This window comes from Suncus etruscus, chromosome 3 (genome assembly GCF_024139225.1).
Source record: "Suncus etruscus isolate mSunEtr1 chromosome 3, mSunEtr1.pri.cur, whole genome shotgun sequence".
Taxonomy (NCBI): domain Eukaryota; kingdom Metazoa; phylum Chordata; class Mammalia; order Eulipotyphla; family Soricidae; genus Suncus; species Suncus etruscus.
In genome coordinates this window covers 88,495,170-88,520,691 of record NC_064850.1, presented here as the reverse complement: position 1 = coordinate 88,520,691, position 25,522 = coordinate 88,495,170, and the positions used below count along the sequence as shown (strand labels likewise).

Here is a 25,522-nt window from a genome sequence, read left to right as displayed (position 1 = left end):
CTCAGCTATAAGAAAAGATTAAATTGTGTTATTTGATACTAGATGTATAGAATTAGAGGATATTGTGGAGAGTGAAATCTGTCCAAAGGAGAGAGGTAGAGAACATCTTTCTCATAGGATGAATATATAATTTTATGAAGGAATAAAAATCGCTAATGGTAAGAAATCTGAGAGTAGTGTGATAGAATTGAATTTATGAAGGGGAAGTCATGAGGGGTAAAATGGGAGAAGTCTTGGGAACATTGGTGGAAGTGAGTAGATGAGCAGATACTCTGGTGGTAGAAATGGAGCTGGAACATTGTATGCATGAAATACTATCATTAAAATAATGATAAATAATGATTTCTAAACAAACATTTGAAATAAGGGAGCCTGAGAGATAGTACAAGTGTTAAAGTTCTTTCTTATATGCTGTCAACCCAAGTTTGATCCTTGTCACACATATGGTCCTGTGAGCACCACTAGGAATAATTCTTGAGAATAGAACCAGGAGTAAGATTTTTAACATTGCCATATGTGCAGCCCTCACACACCAAAAAATTAAAAAGAAAAAAGGAACATTAGGCATTGGGAAAAATTGCAGTGTGTAACTCATAGGAGCCAATAATCATCTTTAATTAGTAATTAATTAAAAATCTTAGCAAGCATCAACATGAAGGTGCAAGTTAAAATAAATAACTCAAAGGGAAAATGGTTAGGCTCTTTGGAAATCATATAGTCATTGGCCACCCCAAACTGTCTTCTTACTTTTATGTATTTAACTTTTGGGATATAAATATGAGTATTTGATCACTCTCTCAATTTCTAAGGCTCATGTTGAGTAACATAAAGAGGAATGGCCATTTCCTTGAGGTATGACATATAAAAGAACTATATATAGAGGTATAAGATATATATAAACTATATAAAGCATATAAAAAGGTACAACATATAAAAGTACATGTTTATTAGCTTCCTTATAGGCCTCTAACTAATAGACAGAAAACACAAAATCTAGTTATTGTTGGGTTTATATTTTGTTGTTTCGGGGCCACACCCAGTGGCACTCTGGGGTTACTCCTGGCTCTATGGTCAGAAATTGCTCCTGGCAGGCTCAGAGATCCATATAGCATGCTGGGAATCGAACCTGGTACAGTCCCTGGTCGGCCACATGCAAGACAAATGCCTTACTGCTGTGCTATCATTCCAGCCCCCAAAATCTAGTTTTGATAAAAGCATATCTCTCTTATTGACCTTGAACAAATTATCTCTTAGAATCCCAATTTTCTTACTTGTAAAATAGTAATACTATGTGTTTATGATTTCTTTTATATATGTCCTTTTTTATATAAATCCTAAACTTTTGGAATTTAAAGCAATTTATTTCTTTCAGTATAGGCAAAAGCAAACATATTTGATAAGTATTTCATTTTTTACCATAAATACATTATAAATAGCTATAGTTTCTAAGGGTTCGGTGATGTTTATTAAAGACTACTAATCAGTATGCAGTCATACGTTCAATATCTAATGAAGCACCTACATGATAGTGGTTTTCAACAAGTAATTTTAATTTTATAATTAAGAAAAGAAGTACAAAATTATGGAACAGAGGAGAAAAACCCATAAACAGCACATAATAAGGATATACTTAAATGGATCTCCCTTCTAAATTATCATCTTTCCACTCAACCTCTATTTTCTAAGAGGCGATTAATTTTTTCTCTTTCCTTCTCAGCAGAGGTAAGTATTCTCATCGATTAATTCCCAATAGGAAGGACAGGAAAGATATGGATGTTAATATGGAGAGAAATTAAAATGCCTAGTACAAAGAGGAAAAGCCTAAATGGGATCTGAATGCAGACAATGAAGGCCATAGTGCTGAGGACAATAAGGATCAATGTGATTATGAATGTGATTGTGATGGATAAAGAGGGTGGCTGATACTCAGTCTAGACTTCACTTGGTTTTTCCTGGAAATTGGTAGCCATGTTGTTTGTCTGAAGAAGGAAGTTGGTGTAGGCCATGTCAGCTTCCTCCTTGGATGACTATGGAGGCATTAAGAGAAGAGTCAGTTAAAGGCTCAGGGATTTGGGTTCAGAATGAGGGGATACACCAATCTCAATTAATAATCTTGGATTAAACAGATCAAACCTTTTATGACCTTTTATGACCTTTTAGCCACTGCACACAACAAGGATAATTAAGAAATAACATTGGACTATCTTAAACCATCCCATATTCACGACATAGAACTTTTGACACAGTAGTTATACAACCTCTATACAACCTGGATCTGCTCCCTGAATTTTTACCCAGACAGTCCATGGGAAAGGTCAGCTACACTGATATCACCTAAGACAATTTACATTTTTCTTTCTCTACCAGTTCAGAGATATTTCAGCAATAAAAGCTAGAGGGTTCTATTGGGTCCATAACTAAGTTATTTACCTAATTATCCCAAAACTTATTTTATTCTGTTGTGGAGAAAATTAGATATTATTATAGTTTTTCACATCTTGGGATTAGGTTGGCATTAATGGTGGATAATATCTAAAAGGAGGAATGAGCCAAAAGTAAGAATTGCCTCTCGTAGAATTTCAAATTGAAGGTGGAATGACCTACTAACCCATCAAATTGTTTACCATGGAAAAATATCTCCCAAGCTCAGACAAAATTATGGTCCTCAGAAAACTTTCAGGGGTGTGTCTATATTGGGGGAGGGTTAAGGAAGAGACCAGAAGTCAATTATCTATACAGTTAAATTATATCTACCAGTGAGTCACTTTTGATTTCCCATCTGTGGCTAAATGTTCTATACACTTGTCTTCTTTGTTCCTTGAACTCCTTCACTTCTGCATATTTAACTTTAAATAATCTCACTTTATACCTCAGTCAGTAAGATTTGTTTCTCCCTCAAAAAGTTTTCATAATGATTGTGTATACCACTTGTCCTATTCTGTGATCAGCCCCAATGCTGATGAAGTTTTTCCTGATATCTCTCAGATTGCATTTTCTTTTCACAAAAATATGGCCCTCTTTCTATTTTTTTTTCACTTTTTTATTACCCGTTTGGTCTTTTTGGTTTCTTCTGTTTCCACGGTGTCCACTGTGGTAGTGATGAAATCTGTGAGCACAAAGGGAATAAATTACTTCCCAAAAGCTTCTTATTCCCACCTGAGACAGAGAGGATAATTTATGCTATCCTTGGAAGACATGCTGGGAACAGGAGTGGAGGGAAGACAACATTGGTGGTGGGAATGCCCTTCATTCATTGTCACTATGTACCGTAAATAATTCTGTGTAGTGAACTTCAGTCACAAAAAAAAAAAAAAAAAAAACATAAAAAAAGAAAAGAAGCACTTTTTTTTTTTTTTTTGGTTTTTGGGCCACACCCTGCAGTGCTCAGGGGTTACTCCTGGCTGTCTGCTCAGAAATAGCTCCTGGCAGGCACAGGGGACCATATGGGACACCGGGATTCGAACCAACCACCTTTGGTCCTGGATCGGCTGCTTGCAAGGCAAACGCCGCTGTGCTATGTCTCCGGGCCCAAAGATTTGATTCCTTACTCTTTTTTTTTTCTTGTGGTTGTTTTGGGTCACACCCGGCAATGCTCAGGGATTATTCCTGGCTCCAGGTTCAGAAATTGCTCCTGGCAGACACGGGGGACCATATGGGACGCCGGGATTCAAACTGATGACCTCCAGCATGACAGGCAAACGCTTTGCCTCCATACTATCTCTCCGGCCCCTGAAAAGAAGCACTTTTATGAGTGAAGGGCATACCTGTATTTCCTTCAAGATTTGTCTCTTGATTGAATGGAGAGTTTCCTATGTTGTCATGTGCTCCAAAATCCCTGGAGTTCTCAAAGTCCGACATGCTAATGTCTGTTTTATAGCTTCTAATTGAAACACGATCTGTACAAGAGAAAGTTGGTGTAGATATATGTTCTGGAATATGTGACATGCTTATTCCCTATAATCATTTGCTGTAGCCCTATAGTCATCTAAAGGGGTGGCATGGTGTCTTGTTCACCAGATCATAACAATCAGTATTTTTTTCAAAAATTATAAAGAATCTGTTGTTCTGTTATTTTTAAATGCACACTGATACATTAAAAGTGAACAAATTCACCCAGCCAATAAGTTCTCAATCTAGGTCAGAAAGGTCTGGTCTTTGAGTTAGATGTCTCTTGTTAGATACTGTCTGAATTTTCACTATCAATAGGAGATAGCCTTCCATAGGCCACAAATACCGAGTATCTGTTTTGTATGCATATTGACCTTTTCTTATTAAAGATCCCTATCTTTGAGTTCATGAAAAATAAAGAACTATTGAAGAGACCACTAGGTACATCTAAGTAAGACTGAGAGTTTTTATGTAAGTGAGGGGCAGAATCATCCTGGAAACTCACCCACGTTTCTTCTATGCCTGGCTCTGGCCACTCCCAATGCCACAGCTCCCAATGCCAACACTAGGGCAAGGGGTACTAGGGTATAAACTAGTATGCTGGAGCTCCTTTCTTGTCCTGAAGAACTAAAAAAATGGACTAAATTAGTTTGTTAGTGAAAGAGAAACTAAGATATTCCTGAAAAGAAACTTGACTACAGTCATTTCTTCCCAGAATAGTATCACTCATCTATGGGTTTTAAGAAAAATTAAAGACAATAAAGTTAAGGACTGGAAGGGCTGGAAGGACCAGCTCACAATTTGAAGCTCACCACAAAGAGTGGTGAATGCTGTTAGGGAAATAACTACACTAACAACTAGCATGACACTGTTAAAGAATAAGAGAAGTAGAATGCTTGTCACAATACAGGCAGGGGCAGGGAAGGACGGGGCCCTTGGTGGTGGGAATGTTGCATTGGTGATGGTGGGGTATTCTATTTATGACTGAAACCCAACTACAAATATGCTTGTAATCATGGTACTTAAACAAAGATTTATATATAAAAGAAATATTAAGATTAAGTTGAGACAGTTGCCTCAACTATTCAGGTTGCCGTACTCAGAGCTCATAACCAAGCCTCAAATCATCACCCTCTGGAATGATTTCCAGAGTGAGATTATTTCTCACCTGTTCATGTCTGTGGATTCTTTGCTCCCATCAGCAGAATTTTTTATTTCGTTCACTGCTCTGTCATCCAAAACAAGGCTGGCATCCTGGATAGCTTTGTTCTCAATTGCCCTGACACTTGAGTCTATCACCTTTCCTCTAGGAGCAGAATTAACTTGTATAATATCTTGGGACACTGAAGAAAACAGAGTGGGGATAGGTTTAGTTTCTTCTCTGTATTTCCACTCCTTGAGGTTAAGGAATCTAAGTAATGAGACTTCATTAGGAATTCTAGGATCAGAGTTAAAATAAAATATTGTTAGAATAGGACACATGATGGCAGCATATACATAAGTAGAAAATTAACTTTCTGTTTGTCACAGATGATCTCCAATTTTATTTAATACCAGATTGGTTTCCATCTGTAAGTTTCAACACAGATAAAACACTGACCCATTGTTTGAGGACAGAGTTTTACAGCTTTCAAATCCTTTGCAATGATTTCTAACTATATAGTCAATGTGATAATGATGACCTTTGGTGCATGATTTATTTTCTAGTCTTTTGGTAAGCTTGACCATACTCAATAAGATTTAGAGATGAACTATTAATATTCTCAGTAAAGATAAAACATGTCAGTGTCAGAGCTGGAGCAATAGCACAGTGGTAGAGAATTAGCTTTGCATGCAGCCAACTCAGGACTGTCAGGGTTCAATCCTGGCATCATACAGTCCTAGAGCCTTCCAGTCAGATGTGGCCCCAAAACAAAACAAAACAAAACAAAAACATGTCGTGCTCGCTTCGGCAGCACATATACTAAAATTGGAACGATACAGAGAAGATTAGCATGGCCCCTGCGCAAGGATGACATGCAAATTCGTGAAGCGTTCCATATTTTTATGTACCTAAAATATTATTGTCAACAATATGTAAGCCACTATGATCAAAATAAAAATTATATTATTAAAAAAACATGTCAATGATATTTTTAAGGTAAAATGAATAAACATACTAGGTAAGATAGCCTTAATTCTTTTGAAGATGATGTTCATAATGTACTTGAATTTCTATTGGAAGCAAGTTTGGCATATTGCATTTAATAGTAAATATAATTTTGGCTACACATGAAGATGCTTAGGGATTACTTCTGACTCTATATTCAGAGATCACTTTTGATGAAACTCAGAGAGTCATATGAGGTACTAAGATCCAAACCAAGGTCAACCATATGCAAAGCATATACCCTACCCACTGTACTATCACCCTGGTCCCATTATATATACACATTTATATATACGTGTATATACAATATTTTATATATACATATACTTATATATGTATATACAGAGAAGAGAGTACTTATTAAAATAAACAGATAATTTATGAGTCTTCAATATCTTCTGTAGAACAATGATACAACTTATATTTAAGCTGAGGTTAAATCTTTTACTTAGTTTTTTGTTTATTTAAGAGGCCATTTTGGAATTATATATGTGCAGATAAATATCTTTTTGCTCCCATCCTTTTATGGATTTTTATATTTAAACCTAGAGGACAACTCTGATAAAGAGAAAACCTATTATGTAGAAACCTTTCTTTAAGATCACAAAAGTATATCAGAGATTCCCTGGAGACTCACCCTTTATCCTCTTCTTGACTTCCACATAAACTGCCACAGTGTCTTCATATCGAGAGTTGTTTTTTACTCCACACCAGTACCATCCTACATCCTTTTCTGCTACTGAGCTTAGAGTCAGATTAATGAGTTGGCTTTTCTGATTACAACTAACAACAGGCTGGTTGGAGACATTGCCTTGGTTAGGTATGGTCTTGCAACCATTGTTGGTCCATTTGCACCAGTATTTTTCATAGGAGTAAAATTTGCAGGGTATGTGGCAGGAAATATTTGTGGTGCCTTCTTCCAAAGCAGTGACATTTGTGGGTACTTTGAGAGTTGGTGTTCCTAGAGAAGCGATAATTGGAAATAAAAACTAGACCAGTGATGATGAATTAATGTGACTGTTGGTGACCATTATCCAGCATTAAAAATATTCATGTGATACTGAGTACAGAACAAATTCAGTTATGTCCCTATATAGTAATTACTATTAGTGACTAGTATGAATCAATCTTAGCTTAAGTTTGCATTCCTGTTCCTCTCTTATCTTCCAGACATATATCTGCACTCAACAACTGGAGCTATGTTTGGTAATTTGAAGCGTGTGGAGTATATATAGGGAAGGACACTTGTTACAGATTTGAAATGTGATTTCTTAAGAGTTTGGCTCTCTTGAGGTCATCCAATCATTGTGGAAGTGGGTAAGAGAAGACACAGGTGGCTGGATTAAGCAAAAAGCTAACTGAGGGGTATTGGGAATATTTCCTTACCTCTTGCACAGTTTAGGTCTTACCTTGAACAATCTTTAGTTCCACCACTGATGTCCAATGAATATCACCATTGGTCAGACACCAGTAGAATCCAGCATCTTTGATGGTTAGCTGGTTGAGTATGACAGTGTAGGTGCCATTGCCTGGTTCTTCATATAGAGCAAGCCTCCCCTCATAAGCCTTGCTTTGTTCCTGGGACAACCCTTCACTTTGCACCAACAATGGGCAATTGCCGTTATTACTACCTTCCCAGCGACACCAATACTTCACACTGTTTCTTTCCTTGGGGTTGTAGGGGCAGCGCACAGCCACAGAGCCTCCTTCCACACCTTTCACCACAGAAGGACTAGGGGGGATTGGGGTCTCTAGAAGGATAGATTGAGATGGGATAGAATAAAAACATGATCTTATGACAAATTACCACCCCCCCCATAGTTTCAGTAACTGTGGGAACTTTGGTTTAGATTAATCATTTTACCCTTCTCAGAAGATAAAAAAAAATAACATCACATAGTACATGGGTTAATTTAATACTCTAGCCTTGCTTATGACTGATCATTCCTAGTTGGGTCACTGAAACCCATGTTGTTCCCTGAGTACTTCCAGAAATGGCCCCATAAGCATAGAACCAAGAGTATCCTGTGATTACTGCTGGATGTTGCTACATCATAAAACTAAAAAAGAGAAGAGAAAATAGAGTTTAAAAATAAAATAATGTAATGGAAAGAAAATGAAAAAAAAAAGAAAAGAAAAGAGTTGTGTTAAATATCATGGAGTCACTAACTGGAATTACCCAGTCAAACTCCAGTGACTACCCTCACTACTTTGGACTTCCTTCTCCCTTTCTCAATGTATCTGAGTAAATAATTGTGGGTTTTTTCCATAATTGTGAATTTTAAAAAGAAATTATTTGCCTGTTTTCTTGTTCTTTAAAAATCTCCCTATACCTGAATTTTTGTCTATTAGCTTATAACACAAAATTGTAAGTAGAATAACATATATGATTATTTGATTTCTAGGATGATTTAATATATAATCTATGTAACACATGTAAGTTTAATGGTTGACTCAAAGTTGTATCAAAAAGATTGACCATTCTCAGGAATCTGAATCAGCTTTCCTGAGCCCTGTTATTCAGAGAAATGCTGGGGTTATGGTATGAACTAAGAGCTAGATGTAGAAATAGTAGTGCACAAGAAGATATACTCAAAGAAAAGGCAATTACTTTGAACTAAAAGTGAGTTTGCTGTTTTTCATAAGAATAATTACTTTTCACAAATCTCCAGGGTAAGAAAGAACATGTATTTTTATGGCATCAGTAACTCACCAAAAGAGATTGAGTGATTATAATCATATTGGATAACCAATAGCACTAATAAATATGCTAAAGAGGAAAATTGAGTCTATGAATTGCCTTCCTGGAATAAGTTGAGACCACTCTAAGTTAAGCTGTCTCCCACCTGAATGTAAAGTATGAGGTTCTGTGTTGTTTAAGAATCAAGAACTTTGTCAGTATCTGGCTGGAATTCTATGTTGAGTACTCATCAGAGTCTGCTCAAATTTATGTCCTGTCTCAATGGGAAGTTTCATTTTCTCTCATAAACCCCTTAGTAAGTAAAATGAGAAATAAGATAGAACATAAATGAGAAGCTAACACCATGCTGTCCAGGGTTTGTCAGGAAGTAGATGTGGTCAGCTTACTGATGAATACTTAATAAAGTTACAGGGAATGAAGTGGCTGGTCACTTGGCAGAATTTCCCCACCATCATATTCTTCCCTGTATGCCTCACCTTCATTAATGAAGAGTTGCCAAGCTTGGGTAGGTGATTCTTCCTCAGGCTCACCAAGAGAGCTAGCTCCACACAGGTACTGTCCTGCATCCTCCTTCCTCAGGCCCGTGATCAGTACACTGAATAAACCATTGGCTTTGGAAGTGAGCAGGATTCTTCCTTGAAAGGCCTGAGCTTTATTCCCCAAGGTGTTAATGACCACATCACAGGTTTTCCCATTGCTCCTCCGACACAGAAATTTGGCCTTATTTGCCACATTGGGGTCTACAGCACAATCAATGGTCACTGAGCCTCTCAAGTTTCCATAAGCCAGCTCAGGTTCAGAATTATAGTTCAGCAGTTGTAGGTAAACATTTTTTTTATCATTATAAGATCCCCCAGCCTGGCAAACATATATCCCAGCATCTGTAAACTGCAGCTGTTTTATGATAAAAGTAAATTTGAAATCATTGGTACCACCTGAAAAATCAAGTTTTACTCTATTCTTATAATCAGGGTTTTTATACCCAGAGGAGTCAATGACTGGGATGCAATCTTTGTCTCTTCTTTTGCACACTGACTTGACTTCCTGAGAATTCTCGCTTTTAAAAGGACAGTCGATGCTCACTGTTCCTCCCAGGACTTCTTTGTAGACTTCATTGTCTTCAGGGAGTACAGGAGTTACAAAGTGAGGAGCAGAAAGTAGAATGGGGAGAAAAACATAAGGTTGGTTTCATTGCCACAAAGGATTTCTCAAGGTTCCTAAAAAGCTTCTTGATTTGGCTATCACCCTTATTCCCAGAGAAACACCATTACAAAAAAGTATTTGAACACCCCTATAAACTGCTGTCTTTTCTATTGGCTAATACTAATTTCTATCTTCTCTGGGTTATCTTGATAGTTAATATTTTTTAATAATTTTTACATAAAATCTTGTGCATACTTAATTATGTTCCTCACAAACTGAAAGTGTTTAGAAGCAATATTATACAGAGCACAAAAAGTTTGTAAAATTTTCAAAAGTCCATATATGTAGAGGGTGGTTCTGTGAAATAGCAAGTTATTCCATTAAATTTATTTGATCTGAGTTACCAGTGATATATAAAACTCAGTGATAGTGATAGAGAATGTGCTTTGTGTATATGGCGTCCAAAGTAATATTCTTGGCATAAATAAATAAATTTTTGGCTACTTATAACTATCATCTTCAATCCTCCCAATGTTCTTTTAAACATTCCATCTAGGATCAGCTGAAAACTCTCCTTTGTTCAATATTTTACAAATATTTTTTTCTTTTTTTTTTTTTTTTTTGTTTTTGGGCCACACCCGTTTGACGCTCAGGAGTGACTCCTGGCTATGCGCTCAGAAATCGCCCCTGGCTTGGGGGACCATATGGGACACCAGGGGATCGAACTGCAGTCCGTCCTATGCTAGTGCTTGCAAGGCAGACACCTTACCTCTAGCGCCACCTTCCAGGCCTTTTTTTTTTTTTCTTTTTATATTTTACAAATCTTTATCACCACCAGATTGTTTGCTTTGGGGCCACACCTGCTGATGCTTAGGGCTTACTTCTGGGTCTGTGCTCAGAAATTGCTCCTGGCTTGGGGGTCCCTATGGGACAACGGGAGATCGAATCTCGGTTTGTCCTGGGTCAGCCGAGTGCAAGGCAAACACCCTACCGCTGCACTATTGCTCTGGCCCTTTTTCTGTCTTTCTCAGCTCCTTTCTGTCTCAAATGCAGCAAACAAAATGAGAGAAATTATCTTCACAGTGTTATCCTAACTTATAGCAAGGGTTTAGTAAAGCTTCAAAACATTATAGCCCTTACAAAAGTAGAATAGCCTTTAGTTGTCTTTCTCATGTAAGATAGCCTTTATTTAGTTGCCTCTCATGCCTAACTTTCATCTCTATGTATTCTATTACATAAAGTTTTTGCCTCTGGAGGGAATTGTTCCCCAATCTTATCTATTCTATGCTTTCTGAGAAACTTCTTCCTTGAGACATCATGCTAAAGAACAATGATTATATCATACTACTCACTTCTCAACAGAGGCTGAATGAGCCTAGATTCTTACCTTGGAAGACCTGTAGGTTCACATCAAAGGACAGGCCTCGGCTATTAATTCCCAGACCACACTTGTAAAGCCCAGAGTCATCCTTAGTAAGATTGAAAATGTCCACCACAAATGTATTGTTCTCTGGGAAGTCAGTAAGTTTGGCTCTGTCTTTATAGTCTTTAGATATGTAGTTCTGTGAGGAGATGAGGGTTGTACATATGCCGTTGTTTTCCTGCCGGCACCAGTACTTCCTAGTATGTTTGTTCACAGAGGTAGGAGGATAGTAGCACTTGATGGAAGCTGAACTGCCTTCTACCCTGTTCATCTCCTGAGGCCCAAATATAGGACTCTTCATGGAAGCCACTGTTTGGAAAAAAGAAAGTTTCAGGATGAGATCATGGGAAATAAATCTGTTAAAATGATCCAGACAGTTCACCTTGAAGTTATGAAATTTCTCGTTAAAACATATAGCATTTGTCAATTATTGACAATGTACTCATCAAGTGAATAGAATGGAGATCAACCATTATTAAAACAAATTGTAATTCATTGATAATAATAATGACAGTAGAATATAAAATTTTGATAACAATCCTATTTTAAAATTTTCTCATTTCAGGTGTCTATTTTGAACTGCTGTTTTTCATTATTTTTTTAAACATTAGGCCAGTTATTTTCCATTTTCTAGAGAAAAATACTGAAAAGGTAAGAAAAATGTTATTTTTCCCAATCTCCTTCACAGTTCGTAGAAATGTTTGGTAAAGGTCAAAGAACTTTTCTTTTTATTATTGGTAAAATTCTTCACTAGACTCCAGACCTTAAAATAAGAAATTACCATTCCTGTTCTGATCCCCAATGTGCTAGAATCAATCTACATTCATACAAAATCTTTCTTAATACTGCATTTGACTCTTCCACAAGGTAGTGTAAATTTGAGGGAGGCTTCCTTTAGGGTAATCCTGATTTAATTTTCCCAGGAAACTGAAAGGAATGGGCTGCAACTGACAGGCCCACCTGGTAAGACAGCCAGCAGGCAGGAAAGGAAGAAAAGCATCATTGCTGGGAGCTCCCAAGAGACTGTGCTCTTCAGGTCAATTCGCACAATGTTCTGAAAGATAAAAAGCAAGAGATGAATGTGTTCTTTATTTTATTATTATTTGATATTAGAGTTCCTGCAGTATCTGTTTGACTTTTAAATCTGCAATGAATGACACATATTCTTTGACCTAAATAATGGCTCTTGCTTTCTCATTATAAATAATGTAAGGTTCAATTTCTTTTGAAATAGGAGCATGGATATGATTTATTCTATATCAACATTTTTATGCACATTCCTGGGGAAAAATTCATAAGTACATTGGACAACTGTTGCTACCAATCAATAGTCTATTTCTCCTGATGTGTACATTCCTTGGTAGTGCAAGTAAATTGGAATATTAGAACAACAAAAGCCTTGTAAGTATTAAAGTTGTAGTGTAACTAAGAATGAAGATAGGTGCTATCAATTTCTCATAATGTTCTGGACACTAGGCCAATTAATGTGAATATATTATCTCATTTTAAATTTTACAATAACCATGCTCACTTCGGCAGCATATATACTAAAATTGGAATGATACAGAGAAGATTAGCATGGCCCTTGCACAAGAATGACACGCAAATTCGTGAAACGTTCCATATTTTAAAAAATTTACAATAACCTTATAATATAGTATTTTATACTAATTTTACATGAACAAATAAAATATTAAAGGTTAACTGCTTATTTCAGAAGATTGGAATAATTAAGGGTGAGCTTAGTGGTAAATTTTGTGGCAAGATTTGAACACAACTTTGACTCCAAAGTTCCAAATTTTATCTCTTGTATTGCATCATATTGCACTTCAAATATCTGATATAATCCTTAGCCTTTGTACTTATTTCGTATATGTCTCTAAATCTGCTATGGCTTACCAAAGCATTGTAACATAAAGTTATACTTTAGCTTCAAACCTTTACTTTAAACAGAAAATATAATTAAAAGAATTGTATATAATAAAATCTATTATCTTAAAATGTTGTACATGCACAAGTTTTCTCAGACACTTACTTATGGTATATGAGTTTTCAAAATATAAAAAAATGTAGGTGTGATGATTTGAAAGATCAAGAAGGATAATTTATGATAAGCATACTCAGAGAGTGCTTTATATGTGGTCCATGTCAGTTCTGTAGACCTAGTCTACAGAAGGATGATGTTTGGGCACAGAATCTCTCCAGCTGTCCTTAAGAGCCAAGCTTCAGCTCACGGAAAAAAGTGTAAGTTCTCAATTTCCTACAGACCTCAAAACTTCTTAAATTACATATTAAGTTGCCATGATTTACAACTATTCATAGTTGAAGTTCAAGAGTGCATTGTTCCAATACCATTCCCACTACTAGTGTTGACTTCCCTCCACTATTGTTCCTATGGCCCTTCCCCAATCCCCAACCCTGTCAGTCTCTTTGGTTGGAACATTTTCTTTATTTAAAATTTAATTTAGGGCTGGAGTGATAGTATAGTGGTTAAGGAGCTTGTGCTGCATTCATTTTATCCTCTATGGCCCTCTAAGCCTGCTAGATGTGATTCTGAGTGCAGTTAGAGTGTGCCTTGAGCATCACCAGTTGTGAACCCAAAACAAAAGAGAATAATTTAGTTAACTATTTATAACTAAGTCAGTGTGAATTACAAAGTTATTTATGCTTAATTTTTTTCTTTCTTTTTTTTTTTTTTTGGTTTTTGGACCACACCCGGCGGTGTTCAGGGGTTACTCCTGGCTGTCTGCTCAAAAATAGCTCCTGGCAGGCACGGGGGACCATATGGGACACCGGGATTCGAACCAACCATCTTTGGTCCTGGATCGGCTGCTTGCAAGGCAAACGCCGCTGTGCTATCTCTCATATATTTTCATGTTATACTGTTCTAACACCAATCTCTTCACCAATGTCCTCTTCCCTCCACCATTGCCCCAGTTTCTCTCCCTCTCCCAACCTCTATGACAGGCACTATTTTCTTTTCTTTTTAAGCACTGTGGTTTAAAATACTCTTACTGATATGTTGCCATGCATATCATTTTTGCCTTCCTTTCAAATTTGTTTTTTACAATTTAAACTTCACGCTTGCCATACTCTGTGGTTTGTATATGTATGCTTCTACGTATACCATACATACATATATGTATGTGTATATGGACTTGAAAACAATAGTATTAAAAATGAAAACATATATGCAAGTTGGATAGCAATAATAACCAATGAAAAAAGGAAGCTTTAAGCAAAAGGTAACACAGTCTTATTTCCCAGGTTCTTTTTACTTGTTTATCCCATGCATTCATTCTCAAGACTCTTCACTGTCTGATCCAAAGGCAAAAGAAATGTTGTCATCATTATTTATTTTTCATGGGGTTTTCCCATCAAGTAAGTTTCATTTCCTTGTGTAGATAAGGTATACTATTTTCAAATACCTAGAGGGCTAGGCCAGAAGAAAAAGAATTATTTATGGAATGTGCTAACTTGATTCTCTTGATTCTTGTTAGTCAATGATTAACTTCTGTATTGAGACCTTAACCAAATACCAATATTAATTCTATTTTTTATGAATGTAGGGGACTCTGATTGAGAAGCAACCTGTATGAGAATATTGCTTTACCCTGGAGACAAAATCAAGGAGAAGTAGGTGTAAAAATACTGGGGTCTATATCTTCTCCTGGACAACTAATTGTTGAATGCAGGTCAGAGGAATCTACCACTTGCCACCAACGTTGCTCTGAATGGGGTGAAGTTTTAGGTGTGATGATAAATTGCATGTCTTTAAAAGCTCAAACCTGAGGTGAGAGATAGTATGGTGAGTAGGGTAATTGTCTTGCATGCAGCATACCTTGATTTGATTTCCAAGCATCATCAGTTATGATCACTGAGCATAAAATCAGTAGTGAGCTCTGAGAACAGCCATGTATGTCCTCAAAACTAATAAATGCGTTGAAACTCAATTTAGGGCTTTATATCAGCTTAAAGTGCTGACAAGCATGACTTGAATACAGAGGATTTGATCCCCAGCAACATCTTGGGACTCCAAGAACTGAACAAGTTTTTTGTAGTGAGTGTTACCAATCTTTAGTTATTATGATTTGAAGTGCAAACTTTTGTCTTTATAGTCTTAGGATTTATTTTTTTTCAGAAGAAGAAAAATTCCTTGGCCCTGATTTGACAGCTGGTAAGACTCACGCTTTTCAGCAACTCTAATTTTTGCATTGTCCCATGCACAATGGAAACTTAAAGTTAATCTGCCAGGCAGTTTCTGAGCATTTCCTTTCAGTATAAAGTTAGAAGAAGAAGAAGAAGAAGAAGAAGAAGAAGAAGAAGAAGAAGAAGAAGAAGAAGAAGAAGAAGAAGAAGAAGAAGAAGAAGAAGAAGAAGAAGAAGAAGAAGAAGAAGAAGAAGAAGAAGAAGAAGAAGAAGAAGAAGAAGAAGAAGAAGAAGAAGAAGGAAGAAGAAGAAGAAGAAGAAGAAGGAAGAAGAAGAAGAAGAAGAAGAAGAAGAAGAAGAAGAAGGAAGAAGAAGAAGAAGAAAGAAGAAGAAGAAGAAAGAAGAAGAAGAAGAAGAAGAAGAAGAAGAAGAAGAAGAAGGAAGAAGAAGAAGAAGAAGAAGAAGAAGAAGAAGAAGGAAGAAGAAGAAGAAGAAGAAGAAGAAGAAGAAGAAGAAGAAGAAGAAGAAGAAGAAGAAGAAGAAGAAGAAGAAGAAGAAGAAGAAGAAGAAGAAGAAGAAGAAGAAGAAGAAGAAGAAGAAGAAGAAGAAGAATTCATATTTGCCTGGACTAAATAGTCCCTTTTCTTACTTTTAGGAGAAATATGACCTAAGTCCTGTTGGAAATATCACTGATATATTGATAAATATTCACTGAGACCTAACATAGTCTATACAAAGTCTGAAAATCACCCTAAGGATCAGAGAATGTGGAAGATCATCAGGTTTATATGATGGTAAGGCTGTTCATGCAAACCTAGAAGGTGGATGAATAACCTAATAAAGTTGCTCAGTGAAGACTGAAGACTGACCGTACTGGAAAAGGAATCTTCAGTTCCTTTCTGATAAAAGTGAAGTTGGATTTGTCATGAGGACTCCATGTGATCGAACAGCAACTGTCCAACAGTTCCCTGCAACAGCATTAGGAATCAAACTCCACCCGGGAAATTCCTAATAACACTCTGCCACCAACTTGTGCCAGGTTGATAAGACATCCTGATGGTGAGGAAACAGCAACGACTTGATCTAAGAGCAGGTTGCTCTACCTCATCACCTAATAATGAGATGAAATCAGAAGACACTCCATCCCTTGATCTGTGCAAAAATCAAGATCATTAAATACAGAAGACTGACTTTGACAACTATGACCTAGCAGAATTTTTCCTGGGACCATAAAGAAAGACCCTCGCCTAGGCTTTGGCCTAGAATTTGTGCAAAAACCAAGATCTCTAATTCAAGAGGTCTGACTTTGACAATTGCGACTGAGCAGAACTTCTGGAACCATAGGAAATATTCTATCCTAGGTTTTGTCCTAGGATCTGTGCAAAAACCAAGATTTTACAGAAGACTAACTACAACAACTGTGACAGAGCAGAACTTCTAGAACCATAAAGAAAGATTCTATCCAGGGCATGGGAAAAAAAGAAAGAAAGATTCTATCCTAAACTTTATTCTATGTCCCGTGCAAATACCAAGATCTTTAATTATAGAGGACTGATTTTGACAATTACAACTGAGCAGAATGTTTCCTGGCACCTTAAGAAGACCTTGGGGTTTGACAATGAACATGTCTAGAGCTTGTAGTTGTTTCCATGACAGTATGCTTCAAGGGTGGAGAAACCCTACATCTCTTAGGTCATGGGAATTCCCTTTCTAATTTTTCCAATACTTACTGTTTGCCATACCAGCCCCCTTTTCTTTTTTTTTATACTGTTGTTGTTATTGCTGTTGTTGTTGTGTTTTTTGTTATTGCTTGTTTGGGTTTGGTTTTTTTCTTTTTCTTCTTTTATATTTATATTTATAGCTTCTAGATGGGCTTCTCCCAGCTTTTCTTTTCAACAGAACCACAGAATTTAAATTATCTTGTTCTGCCTCAGAAATTGAGGGAGAAAAAAAAAGTGGATGGTACCAAGAGCAAACAGTCACATGAACATTGAGTAGAAATAAAAATGATCAAACCTAAATACCAAACTCAAAGTAAACGACAACAGAATCATGATAAGCAATCTACAACAAGCTATATACAAAGGGGACCCATTATACTAGCAGTCCAGGGGGCAAAGGAGGGAGGTATGGAATGCATGCTGGGAACAGGGGTGGAGGGAGGAGAACACTTGTGGTGGCCATAATTTACTGTCACTCTGTACCTTAAATATAACTGTGAAAGACTTGTAATTCACATTGGTCACAATAAAAATTGGGGCCGGGATGACAGCACAGTAGTAGGGCATTTGCCTTGCACGTGGCAAATCCAGAAAGGACCTAGGTTCGACTGGCATTCCATATGGTCCCCTGTGCCAGGAGCAATTTCTGAGTGCATATCCAGGAGTAACCCCTGAGCATCAGCAGGTGTGGCCCCCCAAAAATGTATTTAAAATAAAAATATAAAGTTGGAAGTTAATTCTCTTACTTTATTTGGAGATAACTGTTAATCTGGGTTTTCTTTTGTTACTTTGTTTAGGGGAGAGAAAAAAACTTTTCAAACATGATTCAGAGTATCCACGGGACATTCCTAGAGATTTCTTTTGTCTGTGCCAGCCTGAATGTGCTCAAATTCAACAATTCTTGATGTATCAAGGCCACTACAGCGTATCTCAGGACCAAAGATAGTGAGGAACAAACATGGAGCTTTATACACTCAAGGCACAAGATTGATACACTTCAACCCTTTATCTATTTTAGAATTTTCCATTCTATTTTTAAGCAGGAGGGTCTATGTTCTTAATGCTGTGATATTTGAGAGGAAGCATTCTAAAAAAGAAGAAAGAGAAAATTCAGTCATAAAAGAAGTTAGCCCAGTTTTATTTTTGTTTGTTTGTAGGCCACATCAAATGGTGCTCACTGCCTACTCTTGGCTCTGAATAACCAGAATAACTCCTGGTGACATTCAGGGAATTATATGGGATGCCAGAAACAGAACACATTTTTCACATAGAAAGCAAATGCCCTATTAAGAGAGGCATTGCTCCAAACCAGAAGTTTGTTCAGTTCTGTCTCTCATTTTCCTTTTTTGGCTTTGTGAGCCACACCCTGTGACACTCAGAGGTTACTCCTGGCTATGTGCTCAGACACCGTTCCTGGCTCAGGGCACCATATGGGAGGCCTCGGATTGAACAAAGCTCGGTCCTGGATAAGCCACATGCAAGGCAAACGCCCTACCACTATGCTTTATCAATCTGGCCCCTCATTTTTCTTTTTATATTTTTAGAGACACACCCAGAAGTGTTCAGGACTTACTTATGATCTGTGTTCAGGAATCAACCCTGGCAGTGCTCTGGGGACCCGTATCAGACATGTGCAAGTAAAGTGCTTTGCGCACTGTACTATCTCTCCAAACCTAGGCCAGTTTACTTGTATAGTTTTCTTCCCCCCCCCCTTGTATAGTTTTCAAAAGAAATATTCCTCTGAAGAGGCATATGAATTAAGAAGTATGCTTCAACAGTAACATTTACATTTGAAAATTATAATAGTTGATATTTATCCTACCATGTGTAGGGAACATTATATTTGTTTCTGTAACCCGATGCTTTGTCTCTAAATAATGTTTTTATTCCATAACACTGCATCAGTGGGTTATGGAAGCCACATTCATCTAATCATCAATAAAACAATGCCAAAATATTAAATAATTAATTTATATTATATTGGAGTTCTCAGGAAGCTGATACCCTCTTTGGGTGACTCTGTCAAGTGGTCTGATGGTTTAATCATGAAGAACTAAGGATACAATGATGCTCAGATCCTATGACAAAAAATATTATCCACTTTGGCAACATCTAGGGGTCTTGAAGGCAGTGGCTAGGGACTTCCAAACTGCACCCAGCAATGCTTGGAGAACGATGTGGTGTCTGAACTCAAACTTGGGTTGGCTGCCTGCAAGTATGTATTGTATTCTCCTTATATATCCCCTTAGATTCTGAGTGAAATCTTTACTTAGAATAATCTTCTTTTTTTTTTTTTTTTTTGGTTTTTGGGCCATACCCGGTGACGCTCAGGGGTTACTCCTGGCTATGCACTCAGAAGTCGCTCCTGGCTTGGGGGACCATATGGGAAACCGGGGGATCGAACCGCCGTCCGTCCAAGGCTAGAGCAGGCAAGGCAGGCACCTTACCTCTAGAGCCACTGCCCAGCCCCTACTTAGAATAATCTTAAATACAATTACTTTTTCAAAATATGTGTCCTGGTTTTGTGTTTAGGATATTTAGCGCTGTCATTTCTTAACAACAACCTGTTAAGATGGCAAGCTGGAAAGAAAGGTATGGGAAGGAACCTGGAAACATTTGTGGTGGGAAATTGATACTGGTGATTGTAGTAATGCTGGAATATGTATGTTTAAAAATTAACAATGAATAACTTTGTAAATCATGGTGCTTTAATAAAAATATTATTTTAAAAAATGTGTGAGGGTAGGAAAATAGTGAAGTGATTTAATTCTTGATTATACCCTGGTTTGATCATCTTACTGCATGCCAGAATCATCAGTTATGGACATGGAACCCAACTGATTCTAATGGTCCCAGTACTCTGAGCACCTACACTTCAGAAATAACACAGAATCCTCAGATCCTAGACACAATGTTTTACCAAGTAGGCTGAGAATAGCCAGGAGAGACCCAGTCTTGGAACACTTCTAGGGAGATCTCACCCACAAAAAAATGTTGGCAATTAAAAAGGGGGGCAGAGAGATAGCATGGAGGTAAGGAATTTGTCTTGCATGCAGAAGGTTGGTGGTTTGTATCCCAGCATCCCATATGGTCCCCTGAGCCTGCCAGGAGCGATTTCTGAGCATAGAGCCAGGAGTAACCCCTGAGAGCTGCCGGGTGTGACCCAAAAACCAAAAAAAAAAAAAAAAAGAGGAATAAAAGTGATTATAGTGAAGGCTGTGATACAAAGCTGCACCAGCAGCTTGGGTGACCCTGGGCCTGGGCCAACTGCATACAAAAAATTTGAGGTAATAGAAAAAGAAATACTAGACATATTAGAAATATTAGGCAGTTTGGTTTGGTAATGTAGGCTCCCATAACTGACTAGGTGATGCTGTTATGATGGCTAGGAGGAAAGCATGGAGAAACATGGAGAAATAATATACCTAAGACATCTTTTTGCAGAGCCAGGGAGTGTTAGAATTCAGGAAAGTGCACAAGCCCAATCTTACTTATATACTCTGGAGGACCTTGTTTCTTTCCCACTATAGAAAGACTAGGACAATATTATGATACACATTGTGCCTTATAGAAAGAATCTGTTGAAGTGAAACTGGGTTGAAATTGGAAATGCCTCTTAAGAACAAAAAGGAGGTGAGGAACTTTCAAGACTAGATGAGTTAAAAAAACAGTGTATGTTGGGGCCAGAGCAGTGACACAAGCTGTAGGGCATCTGCCTGGCATACACTAACCTAAGACAGAGGTTTGATCAACCAGTGTTCCATATGGTCCCCCTAGCCATGAGCAATTTCTGAGCACATAACCAGGAGTAATCTCTGAGCATCACTGGTGAAGCCCATAACCCCCCCAAAATTTAATATTAATAGTTCAAACCACAATGTCAAAATGAAAAGAAAAAGAGAAGCAATTTGCCTGCCTTAGAGCAAGGTAAAGGTGGGAGTGAGAGAAAAATGGGAGACATTGGTGACAGGAAGTGTACACTGGTAAAGAATGGTGTACATTGTATAACTGAAACCCAACAATGAACAGTTTTGTAACTGTGGTGCTTAAATAAAGTTCTTTAAAAAAAAAAGAATAGTATATGTTAAGCATTTAAGATAAAATGTTAAGCACTTACCTTCATGTTCTGTATACAGATCTGTTACGGTCTCAGTGAGTCTTTGATTAATTTAATGATATTGGAAAATACTGAAAATTTATATTACTTTGGACATTACAATGTATAGTTCATGCATTGTGTTTGCCTTTCATGCAGAAGGTCATTGGTTCAAATCCTGGCATCCCATATGGTCCCCCGAGCCTGCCAGGAGCGATTTCTGAGCATAGAGCCAGGAGTAACCCCTGAGTGCTGCTGGGTGTGTCCCAAAAACCAAAAAAAAAAAGAAAGAAAGAAAAGAAAAGAAAGAGAAAGAAAGAAAGAAAAAGAAGAAGAAAGAAAGAAAGAAAGAAAGAAAGAAAGAAAGAAAGAAAGAAAGAAAGAAAGAAAGAAAGAAAGAAAGAAAGAAAGAAAGAAAGAAAGAAGGAAGGAAGAAGGAAGAAAGAAAGAAAGAAAGAAAGAAAGAAAGAAAGAAAGAAAGAAAGAAAGAAAGAAAGAAAGAAAGAAAGAAAGAAAGAAAGAAAGAAAGAAAGAAAGAAAGAAAGAAAGAAAGAAAGAAAGAAAGAAAGAAAGAAAGAAAGAAAGAAAGAAAGAAAGAAAGAAAGAAAGAAAGAAAGAAAGAAAGAAAGAAAGAAAGAAAGAAAGAAAGAAAGAAAGAAAGAAAGAAAGAAAGAAAGAAAGAAAGAAAGAAAGAAAGAAAGAAAGAAAGAAAGAAAATAAACTAGAAGCTGGATATATAATGCAGTGGATAAGGCACTTTCACTTGCCTTACACAACTGGCCCAGACTCATTACCCAGTAGATAATAGTTGATTCTCATTGCATAGCCCTGAGAATCTCTGGGTATGGCTCAATACTTAGGAAAGAAAAGGAAGTGGAGGGAACTGGAGGGAAAGGGAGAAAGAAAAGAGGGAAAAGAAGGAAAGGGGAGGGAAAGAAAGGGGAGGGGAGGGAAGGAGAGGGGAGAAGGGAAGAAGAGGAGAGATGAAAGGAAGGGAAGAACGGGGAAGGGAAAGGAAGGAGAGGGAAGGAAAAGGAAAGAAAGAGTGGAGAATGGGAAGGGAAAAGGAAAGAGAATAAAAAGGATGGTATGGGAAAGGGAAGGGAATAAGGAAGAGAAAGGAAGGGAATAGATGAGTGGAAGGGAAGACAAGAGAAGGGAAGGAAAGGGAAAAGAAGAGAAGGGAAGGGAAGAGAAGGGAAGGGAAAAAAGAACTAATGTTCATATGATAGGTGATTCTTAGGTCACATATAAAACCAGGGAAGAGTTATTATGTAACTCTAGGACCAACTTAGACAACCCTCTTTGTACCTCCTACTATTTGTAGTAAAAGAGTGGGGACTTCCACATATGTGAGTCTTTATTCGTCCCACTGGGATATGAATCTTCATTCCTTTGCCATACTTTCAGTGCCAAAGGCCTGAATCACCATTCCATGCCCCTTTCCATATGGCCTACCTTCTGAGAAATTCCATAATAACAGCACTTACCTTTAGTTTTTTCCTTCTCTTCTGTTGACTTGGTTTTCAGAACACAACTTGCAAGGCATTTACAATCCCTGTCTTTCAAGAATTTGTCAGAGAGGCATTGAATGCTGCTAACAAAACTGAAACTGTGTCGAACCAATCCCATACCTGTCTTCTTAAAGGGACATTCGACTATAATTATGGCAGCCAGCCAGGAACACGTGACTCATATCTCCCTGTATTTTACTTTTTTAGGTTTCCTGACTAGCTCAATTTGCTTTGATCTTGGTGAGTTTCTATTACTTGGAAATCTTCAATAATTGCAGCTGCAGGAGATGAAGACTATAAAAGCAAGAAGATCCTCTATTGCTGCTTTCTAAAATCAAAGTCTTAGGCAAGTCACCTTTCCATTATTTTTTAATCTCAAAAATACAGATACTAATTAAAAACCTACAGGTAGAGAGTAAAAACTAGAAAGTATAAACTAGACATTTGGTCCAGTGCATGGCATAAAACTGATATGAATTAAATTGAATATTAATTGGATTGAGAGCAGGAAAGCTGTAATCTTTAGCTTACTTGGGGATATTATTTCCCATTCCCTGGGAAATTTCACCTGCTTTAGGTGAAGCTCTATATATTTTGCAGTTACTGTTTTTTCAGTCTCAGAGATTTCAGGAAACTAGGTTACTAAGAATTTTTTTTTACACCGTAGGCAAATTAAAGACTTTGACCACTTCTGGGCTTCCCTTAAAAACAGCTGATCTTGGAGTCATATTAGAATTTGGACTTGGGACTATAGTAAAAATAGTACTGGTCTACTTATCTGGAGTAGATATGTATTTCTCTGCCTACTTGTGTTAATGCTTTGAGTATTAGAGATCCTAGGCATAATTCAAACAATCTTGTCAGTCATTAGCACACATATGAAGCCCTCTACCCTATATACAGATGCATATATATATATATATATATATATATATATATATATATATATATATATATACTCCTCACCCATTCTTCAGTTTTCCCCCATCTTACCATTTTAGGACTGACATGACAGTCTCTTTCCTGAAGCAACCTTAGACAAAGATCCTGAATGGGAAGAATAAAAAGAGAAATGGAAAAAATGAAATCCCAGAAATACAAAAGTCAGAGGCTCAGGTTTATTCATGATGGGTATCAACTAGAAGATATTTGTCTGGATATCAAGAAAAGTAACTGTATGCTATATTATAGAGTTAAATTTTGAGCCTTAGTCCCATAATGTATTAATAGAAGATAATATGCCCAGTTACTTTGGCAAATCTTGCCCTATTTAATAATACTTCAGTCACTAAATTTCATATTTCTACTCAGTCATATTTTATATATTTTCCTTTTCATAATTGTTCTTTCTGGCATTTATGTTAAATCTGGGAGAGTATAGGTGAGGATCTGTTACTTTCATGGTGGTGAGAAAACTCATCACTAGAGTTTTATTTTGCCTTTTATTATGCTGATCTTTTATTCTTTTTTATTTTTTTATTGAAACCATTATGAATCATAATTCTTTCACACTTCTTTCTACTTTAGGCACATAGTGACAGGAAATTAGGGCCATTTCCACCACCAGTGTTGACCTCCCTCCACCATAGTTCCCAGAATGCATCCCATACTTCCACCATTATTCTCCTGATCTACCAGTGTAACAGCCCATTTTGTGTTTAGCTTGTTATATAGTTAGGCTATCTTGATTCTATTGTCATTGATTTTGGCTTGGGTATTTAGTTCTGACCATTTTTATCCACTCAAAAATTAAATTCTGTTTTCTGAGTTGTAACTTTGTAATGCCTGTCATTGAATGTTTATCCATGCTCATACCGAAAGATGTTCGTTGTTTTTGTTTTGTTTTGTTATTTTCAATTTATGGTAAACCTGGTGGTACTCAGTACCTACTCCTGATGGTTCTTGACAATATACAGTGCTGGTTAGCAAACTGTTTGTTGTTGGCCACATGCAGGAGAAGCACCTCAATACTTTTATTTTAATTCTTTGTTCCCGAGCTATTCTCATCTCTTCTTATAAGTGTCTTCAGATTCTGGAGCTTCTCAGTTTATCTTTACTTTTCTTGTCAGTTCTTGGTAAATTTTTTTAATCTACATTTTTTCTGAGTCCTCTAGGAGATTATGAGAAACAGAGTTCATTCTCTCATAACACTTTTTTGAAGTTATTTCATTTCATTGTTCAAATGTAAGTGGAACTAAAAGAAATATTGACAATATTGCTAATTGTTACCCCACCCCTCATTTTTCCTGTGAAACCTTACCTGATGGTAACATCTACCCATTTCTGGGAAGGGGTCTTTGGAAGGTAACAAAAGGATTACCTTAGGGGAAGGAAGGGGATTGATAGGAGGATTCAGCAAGAGAAAAGGAGAAAGAATGTTGGCAGAATGGGGAGTTAGAAGAGACAAGGTTGAATGCAGGGCTAATAAGAGAGCATGCTTAAATAGGTTTAAGATTATAGGTCACACATGTTGGCCAGGGCCTTAAGAAAGCTTCATGTCTCCTGAAACCTGACTGTCTGTGGATCATTTCCCTGCCTCTATCCTGAACCCTCAGATCTGCCGGCTGGAAGGAGTTGGAGGAGCATGGCCCAAGCAGGCAGAGAAAGGGTTTTCCATTCATCTCACCATCATCCACCTCCATTCAGGACTCAGTAATTAATCTGTTATTCAATAGCTAATCATCAAAATATTATAAAGACAAGCAAGACATAGGCTCCCTTGACTCTAATATTTGCAA

General features: G+C 37.2%; 1 protein-coding gene and 2 non-coding genes across 3 annotated transcripts; 2 read left to right on the top strand and 1 right to left on the bottom strand.

Moving 5' to 3' along the window:
* Positions 1-1,861: 1,861 nt before the first annotated feature.
* PIGR (polymeric immunoglobulin receptor) lies at positions 1,862-12,354 on the bottom strand. The gene is given in 10 exon segments (XM_049771006.1): positions 1,862-2,027; positions 3,048-3,106; positions 3,765-3,896; positions 4,394-4,515; positions 5,057-5,210; positions 6,627-6,998; positions 7,447-7,788; positions 9,215-9,873; positions 11,268-11,613; positions 12,265-12,354. Coding segments are annotated over 10 exon segments (2,325 nt in total). The 5' UTR covers positions 12,308-12,354; the 3' UTR covers positions 1,862-1,931.
* Positions 5,828-5,934, top strand: LOC126005523 (U6 spliceosomal RNA). The gene has a single exon (XR_007494574.1). It is a non-coding gene; the product is annotated as a U6 spliceosomal RNA (small nuclear RNA).
* Positions 12,355-12,827: 473 nt separating the features above from the next.
* On the top strand, positions 12,828-12,934 carry LOC126005691 (U6 spliceosomal RNA). The gene has a single exon (XR_007494731.1). It is a non-coding gene; the product is annotated as a U6 spliceosomal RNA (small nuclear RNA).
* The last annotated feature ends 12,588 nt before the right edge of the window (positions 12,935-25,522 follow it).